This window comes from Sparus aurata, chromosome 1, assembly GCF_900880675.1.
Source record: "Sparus aurata chromosome 1, fSpaAur1.1, whole genome shotgun sequence".
Taxonomy (NCBI): domain Eukaryota; kingdom Metazoa; phylum Chordata; class Actinopteri; order Spariformes; family Sparidae; genus Sparus; species Sparus aurata.
This window is the reverse complement of record NC_044187.1, coordinates 34,193,540-34,206,810: the sequence shown is the minus strand read 5'-3', so window position 1 is coordinate 34,206,810 and position 13,271 is coordinate 34,193,540. Positions and strand designations below refer to the sequence as shown.

Below are 13,271 nucleotides of genomic sequence, written 5' to 3'. Positions count from 1 at the left end.
CTTATGATTTTATGGTTTACATCTTCTGGTGTGGCCTCTGTACTTTTGTTCCTGAGAAAGTCTTGTTGTTGGTGATGTCAATGACAGTTGTTTTAGGGTTTTTTCTTGTTTTCCTTCGTCTACCAGTTCAACATTTGCTGCTGAGTACGGCAGTGGTTTCTTTCTTCTTCAGGACATTCCAAATGGTGGTACTGGCTGTGGTCAATGTGCAATAGCTCTGATTGATTTTCCATCTTCCCTCCACTTTTCTCCCATAGACAGCTCTCTGGTCTTCACGTTGGTTACACTTTTGCAACCATAAATTCAGTTTCCAAGGGCAAAACCCAATGCTCATACTGAGAGCAGACATTCACTGCTATTTATTGTTTGAATAATCGATGTAATAGGACACACCTGAGCAAAAAACATGTCAGTCACATGTTCCAGTGTCTTTGCCCACTTCAAGGTTCAAGGTTCAAACTAAATGTGCATCTAATCTTCTAACTTTTTTGACAGATCTAGACGTAAATAACCAGAAGTGGAAGCTGAAATACCGATCTCTTGTCTCATATTTATCTTTTGATGTCAAACCCAAATGTTTTCAGCGTACAGCGAAAATAAAGGAATTGGCCTTGCTGTTCCAATACTTTTGGAGGGGACTGTATACATAGGTGGGTACACAATGTGCAGGCACTCGGCTTTAATGATTTAATGAAGAGGCTGCTTTAAGTCGTTTAAAATGTTCCCATGCACACAGTAATGTCACTGTTGTTAACATTGTGGCGAAATTAAGCAGCAAATCTCCAAGCAGTAGTTGTACAAACTTGACCGCACAGAGGAAACTCTGAAGAGGAAACAACATTGATGGAGCTCCAGATATATCAGGAGGGGAATGGCTGCTTTGAACGGTTTCACCGTATGTGTATGGATGTGAGGGAGAACACGGGAAAACTAACAAACATCAGATCTAGACTGATACTGTCAGTATATTTCAATAATTACGTCAAACTATACCCTGCCTCGTGCGCAAACGTCCCTTTCCATCACCTTAAATCAGTGAAAAACTGTGAGCCATCACAAGACCACATTGAACACATAAATGGTCACGGACAAGTCATTCAGGTCATCATAGTCTCCAGTCAAGTGTCTTCAATTTCTAAGTCCAGGTCATATATCAAGTCATCCCTTTTCAAGTTGCAAGTTGTCAGTTGTGTTGTTTAAACCGGCAGAACAAGAGGCTTTGACCTGAACAGACCAGGTCTAGCTGGTTAGCATGCTAACCTCAGTAAATATCCCAGCAAGACAACACATTATAAAACCAGAACTACTCCTTACATTATATTGATCATTTTGGTTCATTTTTAGATCATTTAACTAAAATTCTTACATATTGCACTTTTAAGAGTAAAGATGTGGATTTAACATCTTTCTTTGGTAAAGGTAGAAGTAAGCGTTTTTTAAAGAGCACTTGACTACTTGACTTGTCTTAAAGTATCTCATGTTTAATGTATTCACGTATTGAAAGTAGAAGGATGAATACATTTTACACATATTTACATGTATATTATATACATATAGCCTGTGATGTATAGCATGGGTAGACCTGCCCCCCTGGCCGATTACGGAATCCAATTCTCAGCATTCTCATCTGATTAACCTTGTGGTTTATTCATGTTTGACGGCTGACAAAATAATTCAAAAATGCAGAATGCAATCCCACAAAGTAATTAATAAAACTATCAAATAAAAAAGTCACAAGAAATATTTGCTTCCAAAATGTTGTAGAGTTGAAGTTTAATCTAGCAAAAAAGGAAATGCTCAAGTATCTCAAAAATGCACTTGAGCGCAAAACTTGAGTAGATCAGCTTTGTTCCATCACTTTTACACAGTTTTTCCATTTATCTTTATCCAGCAATTGCCGCATGTGGCCACAATTAAGCAAAATAGCATGTCATCAAACTGGGCTTCAGTAGTACTTTGTTGTCCCCGCTTAAAACCTCAGAATAGCCAGAGTTGACTTGAGTAATACCATTACAAACAATATTAACAAATATACGCCGAAGCAAAAATACGGCACAATTGTGTTTTGATTTAGTCACATTTGGATTTCATTCATTTCTAAAATGCAAATACTGTCACAGTGAATAGCAATGACACTCTCAGTCTCGGGAAGAGAAACTGCTTAATGCAAACACCAGAGAGATGGTTCAGTATAATCATTTATGTACAAAACTCTTTGAAATATGCCCATATGTCAAGTATACAATACCAAATGACTGTTCTATTACTACAATAATACAATAATTAACAATACATCAAACAGTCTGTCAAACCATTTATGTGATTTAAAAAAAAAAAAAATTGGGGGGGCAGGTGGTCTAGGAGAAAAATCCTCAACTTAAAACATAACCAGAAAACATGGCTTCAAAGATATTTGAAAATATTAAAAACAGAACGTAATGGTCCATACAGTAAAATGGCTTCAAAACACAAGTGTAAAAAGATCTGATAGATCATATTTGATTAACCAGATTTTCTTTTTTTTTTTTTTTTTAAAAGACAAAAAAGAAGGGAGCAGCATCCTGAGTTCTTTTAACTGGTGTCCATCTGAAACGGAAATACAAGAATCATTATTATGAAATGACCAATAACTGTTCACAGCATGTCCCCATCACAGAGTAACATAATTATATGCAGCCCGAGTACAAACCTTGGCATTGTAAGCATCCAACTGGGCATCCAACTCCTCAGCAGAAAGCTGGGGTCTGTTACCACTTCCCCTTCCTCTTCCCCTTCCCCGTCCTCTAAAACCTCCACCGCCGCTACCTTGCCTCCGTTCGCTCCTTTCGCTTCGTTCATTCCTTTCACTCCTTTCGAACTTAGCTTGCCCGAGCCTGCTCCGGTCAAAGCCCCTGTTTGAACTGCAGAAATAAAAAGACCAAACATGTTAGATAAAACCATATTATGTTCACATATGTTAAAGTACCCCAACAACCTCAGATTGCTAGCATGTTTCAATTGTCTCACGTCAGCTCACAATCACATATCTTCCCCAAACTCAAGAGTATAGGCCTGCATTCAGAGTGCATCCCCATCTAAACACGACTCACCTTTGTGTGGATTGTCTACTCTGTGTGTCGCCGTCCGAGACCACCTGCTGGACTTTCATAGGACGTCCTGAAAGCATCGAATAAAATGTTTCTTTAATACATCCTTAAAAAGGCACCACAGTACCACATGCTGTTGTAGAATGAGAACAGAAACCTCACCATCAAGTGGGACACCATTATAGTGCTTCATGGCTTTGAGTGCATCCGCCTTATTTCCAAAGTGAACATCTGCGCTCCCTTTGCTGCGACCAGACCGGTCGTAGTGTACAGATGCCTTCTTTAATTCCCCAAACTCTGCAAACAACTCCTGGGGAGAAGAGAAAAATCGTCAGCCATGATTACAAGCAGTGATGCTACCTAAGGGGATTCATGGGGTTCTGTAAATAAACATACCTTAATATCCGTGTCAGAGACACCAAAGTCCAGATTGGAAACCAGCAGCTTGCCGCTGTCTTCCACGCTTCTTTCTGCTCCTGCACTCAGTCCTCTGTGTCCACTAGGGTGCTCTTGCTCTTCAAACATATCGTGCTGCCATTTGTCTGGCAACTCTCTGGGCTGTGAGGAGGCAACAAAAGACAATACTGGATTTAGTTCAATGTGTCCAGGGAAACATTTAAACACCACAGTAGTAGAAGTGGAGATCTGATAAATAATACTTGACCAAAAATTGCAAAATAAGTGTGACATGTAAAGCACTGAAGGGGTCACGCCTGGAGGCTTGTTAAGATGATGATACCAAGGGAAAGGAGAGGTGAGGGTTCCATTATAAAATTTTCTTTAAAAAAAAAAAAAGGGTGGCTTTTCTCCGGGGACAAACGTCCATGACAAAGAAAGTTTGAGCAAATCAAAACAGTCCTTACTGTCCTTCAAAAACTTAAGAATGCGTCGAAGCAACAGCTTTCTCTCTTTGTGATCATTTGAAAATTACGCTTTACAACAGTTTTCATCTCAAAACATAAAAAGGATATTTAAAATGTATGATAACTTTTATATATATGTAAAAAAAAAAAAAGGACAGGACACTGGCGCCAAGTGGATCCTCTTCACCTGACAACTCAAAGGGACAACTTGCGAAAGAGTATCCTCAGACACAGAAGCAGCCATGTTGTTGAGCGAAAATCCATCCGGGCCAGTCACACGAGGCCATGTTTTAAGACGCTGGCTTCACTGAACGAGTGTTTCGGGTCGGTGCCGTGAGTACAAAGTGGAACGTTTCCCACCGCTGAGGAGTTATTCTATCCTAAGGTGTTCACGGAACATTTCTTTGAGTTCATTCAGGGTTTCTAGCTTCTTCCGTGTTTCTGTTTGCGGCATTAGCCACAGTTAGGGGAAGTCCATTGTCACGTAACGTTAGCAACGGCCGATAAGCTACGAAGACAGGATTATAAAACATTTCGTCACGTTAATTCCTTTTCCGTTCATCTTTCAGCTGCTTCTCTTGCATACCCTGGTGTACGGTGTGGCTCTGTTGTTCCTCTCGCGGTTGAAGTTGTTCTGTCTCCGCGCCGGCCTCGACGATCCACCGGCCCGACCTGAACTTCCACCCGGCCTTGACGATCCTCCTCCTCGGCCGCTGCCTCCTTTCTTGTTCAGCTTGATGATGTCGTCCAGAGACATGTTCATCTTATCAGACATCATGTTAGCTTTGCTTTAGCTTGGAGCTTAGTCTGAAAAATGAACAAAGAACTTTCGGCGGTGAGACTCGACTGTTTATCAGCTGGTCTCTCGTGGCGCGGTGACGTTGAAACCAGCGGAACATGCGTAGTTCGCAGAAGTGACGATTATAAATAGGTCCCGCCCCCCCTTTTTTCCCTCAAAAAAACTTTATTGAATAATACAGACTATAGTCATACCGGTGTACAGCTCAAAACAGAGATAAGAAGCTTGTTGTTAGGAGCAGAGGAACAAACTTTGTTGTATTCTGAAAAAATAATAACAAACACTAAAATTGAACAAAGTTACATCTGGAGTAGTATAAGAGTCGCTGTGGACTCTACTAGCAGTTATAAATCAAGTGCAGTACTGATACTGTTTTAGAGCGAGAAGGCATGAAAACACACTTAAAGACTGAAAATATGTATGTATGTATCTATATGCAGAAAATTATGCCCACAAAAAAATTTAATAGAATACATAACAATAGTGAAAGGATAAAAAATGATGTGCTGGCGGGTAAAGGGAGTTGATTTAAGATTTGTAAGAAGAAGAAGAAAAAAACATTCATCAATTATAAAGCTTGTTGGCTAGGCTAATGTAATTGCTTGCTAAAAGAAAACCCCATTCTGAGAAACAAAGAAATAAACAAAGAAATATAAATATATGAGTCTAAGAATCCAGTGTCAATTGGAATTATACTAGAGCCTATGTTTTATTTTTATGAACAGGGTTTTTTTTTTTTTTTGAAGGTGATGAAGATCAAGACTCAGGAAGTAACAATGTTGTTTGTTACATTTAAAATAAAACTGGCTTTCTCATTTTTCTCGTGCTGATAGAAGTGTGGAACTCGTTTATCTTAAATATCTGACACACGAATTGAATAATCGACTTACAGATAAAGAAGGAACTATAGCTTACAGTCGCTGTGTCTTAATTCAGGGTCTGCATCCTTCGGAGGCTGCATTTGAAGGCCAATTACGTCACAACGCTGCGCGAGGCCTGTCCCAAATTGAAGGCTCCTCCAAATGCAGCCCCCAAATGCGGCCTTCTTTTAACTCTTTTTGGAGGATGCACCGCTACTATCCTTTCGTGGCCTCACATATCCCAAGATTCTTTGCACGCCCGAAAAAGAAGAAAGAAAGAGAGAAAATGGCGACATTGGGTAGTGTAGATAGTCACTTTCGCGGGCCTGGGTGGCAGAAATAGTGACATAAGGGAAAAACATTTGGTGACACAACCAGGAAATGCTCCAAAGGCGAGACCGTTCCATTTAACAATGATTGACGCAGTTAACAAGGTCTCTCCGAAGGACTTGCCTTTGAAGACCGCAAAGGCCGGTTCCTTCGAAGGATGCAGACCCTGAATTGAGACATAGCAAGTGTCAGCCTATGGGTACTTCTCATTTCTCTTATTCGTCGTTTCGTCGTTCCTCACTTGAACCGGAAGTCATTCCTGTCCGCCATCTTGGCCATCCCAATTCTTTAATCTGTGCTTGCGTCACCAGATGTTTTACCCTTACGTCACGAGTTCTGCCACCCAGGCATCGAAAGTGACAATTTACACCACGCAATGTTGCCATTTTCTATCTTTCTTTCTTCTATTACAGGCGTGCAAAGAATCTTGGGATATGTGAGGCCACAAAGGATAGTAGCGGTGCACCCTCCAAAAAGATGGAAAAGGCGGCAGCATTTGTGGGGCGCATTTGGAGGAGCCTTTGAATTGGGACAGCCTTCACGTGGCATTGTGATGTAATTGTCCTTCAAATGTGGCCTCCGAAGAAAGCAGACCCTGAACTGAGACACAGCAACAGACATATATACATAAACTGCTTTCACAGAAGTCTTTCACTGTCCGACACGCCCCCTCTGTTATTCATTGGACGCTGCAGCGGATCAGACTGATCTGATAGATCTCAACATGACGAAAGTGAAGTTAGTTTTCTGGTACACAGGCGAGTTAAAACAAAAGGAAGAAAACAAAAGCACTACAAACAACTTTCTTCCTTCATCAGAACATTTTTCTTTTCCTGGTCTGTTTAAAACACGTGAGGCTGATCGGTCCTGAGCGTCTGTTACATCCCTTCAGCTTTCCCTGAAACATTGAGCCTAAGGATAGCTGCTAGTGTTCAAAAGACACCATAATCACATTCAGAGTTATTAAATGATGAATTCACAATCAGAATATCACTGAATATAGAGGCAAGTAATGAATAAATATATGAACACATTCTGTCAGTTGAAATGGTTCATGTGCCTCTGAGCAGAGACAGTACACAGTACACACAGTCCACAGTAAAAAATACACAGTTCACAATATAAATACACAGTTTAAATACACCCTACACAGTATTAATGCACAGTACACAATATATATGCACAATATGCAGTATTGAATACACAGTTTATGGTATATATACACAGTACACAGTATAAATACACAGTTCACACACAGTGTATGGATCAGACTGCAGCTTGTTATTGACGCGCAGCTGTTTGTTAAACAGGTAACGGACAGCAAATCACAGGTGCAGTTCAAACTTTAAGGTTGTGGGTTAATAAAAAAAAAAGTAGAACATCCAGATAAAGTTTAATGAGTTCAACAAAAGCTTTGTTTGCAGAAGATGAATAATCAGGATGTCAGCAGGTGCATCACTTCCCAACATGTCTAATGAGAGATAACACCGTGAAAATGGAACAAGAACTGAATTACTATATACCACAAAAACCAGACAGGAAAGCAGATCAAGCTGTTGTGTGGCTCCAGAGACTGGCCTTTGAAAGACTTCAGATTCGTTGTTGCGCTGAACCATTTTTGCTTTGGGGCACAGCGCATTATCCTGCTGAAAGAGGCCACAGCCATCAGGGAATACCGTTTCCATGAAATGGTGCACATGGTCTGCAACAGTGCTTAGGTAGGTGGTACATGTCAAAGTAACATCCACATGGATGGCAGGACCCAAGGTTTCCCAGCAGAACATTGGCCAACACATCACACTGCTTCTGCCGGCTTGTCGTTTTCCTATAGTGCATCCTGGTGCCATGTGTTCCCCAGGTAAGCGACACACGCACCCAGCCATCCATGTGATTTAAAAGAAAACGTGATTCATCAGAACTGGCCACCTTCTTCCGTTGCTCCGTGGTCCAGTTCTGATGCCCATCTGCCCATTGTAGGTGCCTTCGGCAGTGGACAGGGGTCAGCATGGGCACCCTGACTGGTCTGCAGCTAGGCAGCCACATACAAAACAAACTGCGATGCACTATGTTTTCTGACACCTTTCTATCAGAACCAGCATTAACTTCTTCAGCAATTTGAGCATCAGTAGCTTGTCTGTTGGATCGGACCACACGGGCCAGCCTTTGCTCCCCACGTGCATCAGTGAGTCTTGGCTGGCCAGGACCCTGTCGCTGGCTCACCACTGTTCCTTCCTTGGACCACTTTTGATAGGTACTGACCACTGCAGACCGGGAACACCCCACAAGAACTGCAGTTATGGATATGCTCTGACCCAGTCGTCTAGCCATCACGGTTTGTCCTCGTCAAACTCGCTCAAATCCTTATGCTTGCCTATTTTTCCAACTTCTAACACATCGACTTTGAGGACAACCTGTTCATTTGCTGCTGGATATATCCCACCCACTAACAGGTGCCATGCTGAAGAGATAATCAGTGTTATTCACTTCACCTGTCAGTGGTCATAATGTTATGCCTGATCAGTGTATGTAGGTAATGGAATTTTTGGCATCAATCGATCTGACGTCTCCACAGCTGTTAAAGCCGACTGACAGCAGACCCAACTGTGATCAGCTACAGCCTGAATCAGAAACGGACGTCGCTTCAGGTGACGCTGCATTTGTCTTAAAACAGATCTTTTCCAATTTTCCTCTACCCCACGACTCCTCGTTCGGCGGGACAGAGATGCAGGGAAAGGAGAAGGTAAGTGAGGGAAACGTCAAAGCAACTTAGGTGAAATGAGAAGCACCCTCTGTCATCCCTCAATCAGCCAAACACACCTGCAGCCAGTCACACACAGGTTACAAAGCAGAGCATACTTACATACTTTATTTTAAGTAACATTTTGCACGTAGGGCTTATTTTTCAGAGTGGTATCAGTGGTATCACACTTTTTAATAACCATCATTAATAAATGGTAACTTTTTAGTGAAATAAACTCTTCATAGTTAGTAGTCAAGTTCATAGTTAGTTTAATGTTAACAAACAATAAAATGCTTTATAAATGATTAAGCTTGCAATTTCTATTACTGGCTGATAAATACTTTGGTCATCTATTGGACAGGTGATAATGGATGTTTATAAACCTTTATAATTGATTGATGAATGGTTCATGAAGCATTTCAATGTTTGTGATCACTGAACCACTAACTGAATTTTGATTAACTAGAAATGTATCATTTATGCTTATTATAAAGTGTTATCAGACCACTTTTCTTTGTAAAATGGATTTCAATCCTTATGTCTGACTGTAGCTTTGAGAATAGCCAAATCTCTCACTGTCTCTGCACGCAATAAATACAACACCATTCTAACTTCAACATATCAATATATTAATATACTAAAGCAAAGTACCTGAAGAATGTAGCCTACTCACATGTCGCCACTTTCTACCACTACAGCCAGAAACTATGTCAGACTTGGCATTGTTCTATATATATATATATATATATGTATGTGTATATATATATATATATATATATGTATGTGTATATATTATATATATGATGTGTATATATGTGTGTTATATATCTGTGTATAATATATAATATGTATGTTTTATATATATATATATATATATGTATATAATATGTTGTGTTATATATATATTATATGTATATATATAATGTATGGTTATATATATATATAATATTATAATATATATTGTATGTGTATATATGTACTTGTGTTGTATTATGTATATATATATATATATATTATATGTACATCTATATATATGTATATTATATATATCTATATCTATATGGATATATATATTATTATTATATATTATACTTGTATTATATATCTGTATATATGAGTATATATATATGTAGCGTATAGTATATATATATATTAATATGTATGGTATATAATATATATCATATGTATGTGTATTATATTACAATGTATGTGTGTATATATAATATATATCGATCAATCTATATATATGTGTGTATATATATGTATAATATTATATCTCTATATATATATATATAATTATATATATTATATATATAATATATATATATGATATATAACTATGTATGTGTGTCTATATATATTATCTATTATTGTTATATATGTGTGTGTGTGTGTGTGTGTGTGTGTATGTATGTATGTATGTAAAAATAATAAATAATATATAAAGAAATATCTATATTATGTCAAATGTAAACATGTAATAATTACCATTTAACATTCAGTTATGAGTTTTTATGAGTTTTGTTTGTGTGTGTAATGTATATTTGAAATATTCTTGTTTTTTATTTCATGCTGATGTTTTTAGACGTATTTCTTGAAAAGGCGTTTTCCCAAATGAACTGTAGAGGGCAGCGTCTCCCTCCCATCACAGCACCCAGTTGGTCACAATTGCAATAGAAGAAGAAACGGGAACATTTACCCGGGTCGTCGCTGGTTAGATGCCTGTTGCTGTCTCTCAACAAACTGGCCATGACATGATATCTCGTTTGCGGGGAAACATTATAACTCAACTATAACTGTTGGATAAGTGAAGGAGAGGTGAGACGCTGCCCGGTAAATAATTAAAGGTTTCATGTAATATCCAGCTCCAGAAATGATCTGTCAACATTAGCTCACATGCTATCGTTAGCCGCCTTGGTTCATATGGGAGTGAGTTAAGTGTCTGTACACTCGACAGGCTCGGAGGATGAAGGTGAAGGTCCGACAGTGGAACGGGGTGGCCTCCTGGTTGTGGGTGGCCAACGATGAAAACTGCGGGATCTGCAGGATGCCGTTCAACGGCTGCTGCCCGGACTGTAAGTGACAGAGCTGGCGTTAGTTAGCCTCATGATGTGGTGTCGGGATGGTTTGGTGTATTCGCTGGCCAGGTGGACCGCTTTACATCGTTTTCCCTGTCAATTTTGCATTAAAATACAATAACCAACACACTAGGAAGAGTATCATTATTAGAAGGATAGACAGGCTCCTCAGAGAAAGAGGTAACTTAAGACTAACATCATTTATTGCTGAAAAACAACTTGAATTCCATGCTTGAAGTGAATCATTATTTATGTCGCAGGGCTTTTAAGGAATAGTTTGAGTTAAGATCACTACACTGCATGTATTGAATGACTGAATATTTGCTGCATTTTAAGATAAGTTGGCCGTAATCAAATTATGCATACAGTGAACAGTAACGAGCCTCAAGTATGCATTTAATTAAAGGTAACACAAACTGCAGGGAAAATAAATCACACAAGTCAGTATTTTCAGTGATGTAGCATTAATATGACTACAAAGAGTAATTTTATTAATAGATTAGTGCAGTACTATTTTAAATAAGCTATACAAAATGATGTTTAACACTCCAATTATAAACCTGGTTCTTAACTTAACTCTGTATTTATCATATCCGGTGATGGTCTGTTATATTGTCTGTCCTGTACCGACCACAAAGCATTTTAATCCAAGACACTAGCCCTTCAATACATCAGTTACTCATTAAGTTGCACTAATAATCTATAAAAACTGTGAGTGTGCTGTCAGGCTGGATAACTCTTAAGATCAACCCACTTTGTACCCTACTGTAACAGACACAGTACACATGACTACAGTAAGACACTGATCAGACAGACCGGTGGACTAATTAGCAGTCATGTTTTCTATGCTACAAACCAGGGTGATGATGTGAAAACACAAGTGAAATGCTCTGCTGTGTTCTGAGTATTGAGCAAGTGCACATTGAAGGAAAAAAAGGGAAGAATTTAGCAAGTCATTCTGCCCTTTTTGCATAAATAAGGTAGACAAAATGATGCAATAATAATACAGTAGCTGATGCAAATTTCAATATATGATGAATAACTTTCTTGTCCGGACATTCAGAACATTGAACTCATCCAGTAATGAAGGCATAATACATAGTCCTGAATTGCCATTCAATATTCACTTATGACTTTTGATGAAAGACCTTCTTTTCTCAGTATCTTTACAGTAAATTATTGTTGTTCATCATTTGTAATATTCAACCTACTTTGCAGGTAAAGTGCCTGGAGATGACTGCCCGCTGGTCTGGGGTCAGTGCTCCCACTGTTTCCACATGCACTGCATCTTGAAATGGCTGAACTCGCAGCAGGTGCAGCAGCAGTGCCCCATGTGCAGACAGGAGTGGAAGTTCAAAGAATGAGCGTGTGGAGGCAACGCTGCTGTCTGCCTGCAGAGACTCACTGAGATAGACGTCTTCACAGAGGCCTGCTCATGGACTCCATTTTTATATCAGCTGTAAATAACTGTTTTTTTGTACTTCCCCATCAGATATAATCAAGAGGATTTTTGGAACCTGTCCTGTGAAAGATTTAGTATGTACTTAAATTAAACAAAAACCTACATCACATGCACCGTATTCTACTTGCTTTGCGTGGTCCATGTTGTTTCGTCAGTATGGTTGACTGCCCCAGAAGTTTCTGTGGCAGCGGTTTGAAGGATATGACCTGAATTTCGGCGTTCGGCTCAGTGATTCTGACATTAATCCTTCCTGATGAGATTAACCAGGTTGTTTGGTGTTTCCAGTAATGGGACTCAAAAGGCACTTAATAAGCAGTTTATATCAGAGGCAGAATTTTCCTTTGAAAGTGGGGTATATAATCTCCATGTGACAATGTTGGCTCATACATCCATCCAGACTAACTTTTGGGGGTTTTGAAATGGCAACCGTTGATGTTTTTGTCCTCTTTGGAACAGCGGAGCATTTTGAAAACACAAAATTCACATACAGTATTCTGACCTTAGTGAGTGAATGTGTTAGCAAGTACTTGGCCGCTGTGTTTGTGGTTTCGTGCTGGATGGTTTGCTGTTGGTTACTCAGAGCCTTACTGCTGTTGAGAAAAGAGGTTGATGAGAAGGACAGGAAAAACATTGCCAAAAAAAAAAAAGGCTGAAAAGATGAGGTGACCTGCAGAGTTGGGTGGTAATTCTCTGTGAGTTTGACGTCATCATTTCACACTGCACATGCTCATTAGTTCCATTGTAAAAAAAAAACAAAAAAAAAACGGATTAAAATGTTCATAATAATGTTTTTATCACCTGAATCTACGCATTGTTGTGTTTTCATTACCTAAGAATGAGCCCTTTATATCTACAGAAGGAGCGGGTCCTCTTCCTTGTGTTCCATCCTGTTGCGCCACCATGTTAAATCAGTTGCCCAAAAACAGACCAACCAATCACTGGCTCAAGAGAGGCATTTTGTGTTGCAAACAGCCACCATTGGTGGAGACGGTGTGCATTCAGTTGGCTGCGATCTGTAACCTCACCACTAGATGTTAGTAATTCCTGCACACT

At 39.3% G+C, this 13,271-nt stretch overlaps 2 protein-coding genes across 5 annotated transcripts; one reads left to right on the top strand and one right to left on the bottom strand.

The window, feature by feature from the left end:
- Positions 1–1,625: 1,625 nt before the first annotated feature.
- Positions 1,626–4,860, bottom strand: LOC115591047 (THO complex subunit 4-like). Of its 2 annotated transcripts, none has more exons than XM_030432670.1 (6): positions 4,536–4,860; positions 3,483–3,644; positions 3,249–3,396; positions 3,090–3,156; positions 2,690–2,900; positions 1,626–2,586 (listed from the first exon to the last, which is right to left on the bottom strand). In XM_030432670.1, exons 1-6 carry the CDS (start codon positions 4,725–4,727, stop codon positions 2,572–2,574), a joined length of 795 nt encoding a protein of 264 aa, XP_030288530.1. In that variant the 5' UTR covers positions 4,728–4,860; the 3' UTR covers positions 1,626–2,571. The 2 variants fall into 2 exon arrangements, with proteins under 2 accessions (XP_030288530.1, XP_030288538.1); XM_030432678.1 differs by lacking the exon at positions 4,536–4,860 and adding an exon at positions 4,137–4,507.
- Positions 4,861–8,538: 3,678 nt separating this feature from the next.
- On the top strand, positions 8,539–12,329 carry anapc11 (APC11 anaphase promoting complex subunit 11 homolog (yeast)). Of its 3 annotated transcripts, none has more exons than XM_030392626.1 (3): positions 8,539–8,678; positions 10,636–10,753; positions 11,975–12,329. In XM_030392626.1, exons 1-3 carry the CDS (start codon positions 8,661–8,663, stop codon positions 12,118–12,120), a joined length of 282 nt encoding a protein of 93 aa, XP_030248486.1. In that variant the 5' UTR covers positions 8,539–8,660; the 3' UTR covers positions 12,121–12,329. The 3 variants fall into 3 exon arrangements, with proteins under 3 accessions (XP_030248486.1, XP_030248565.1, XP_030248646.1); XM_030392705.1 differs by lacking the exon at positions 8,539–8,678 and adding an exon at positions 10,335–10,496; XM_030392786.1 differs by lacking the exon at positions 8,539–8,678 and adding an exon at positions 10,344–10,511.
- The last annotated feature ends 942 nt before the right edge of the window (positions 12,330–13,271 follow it).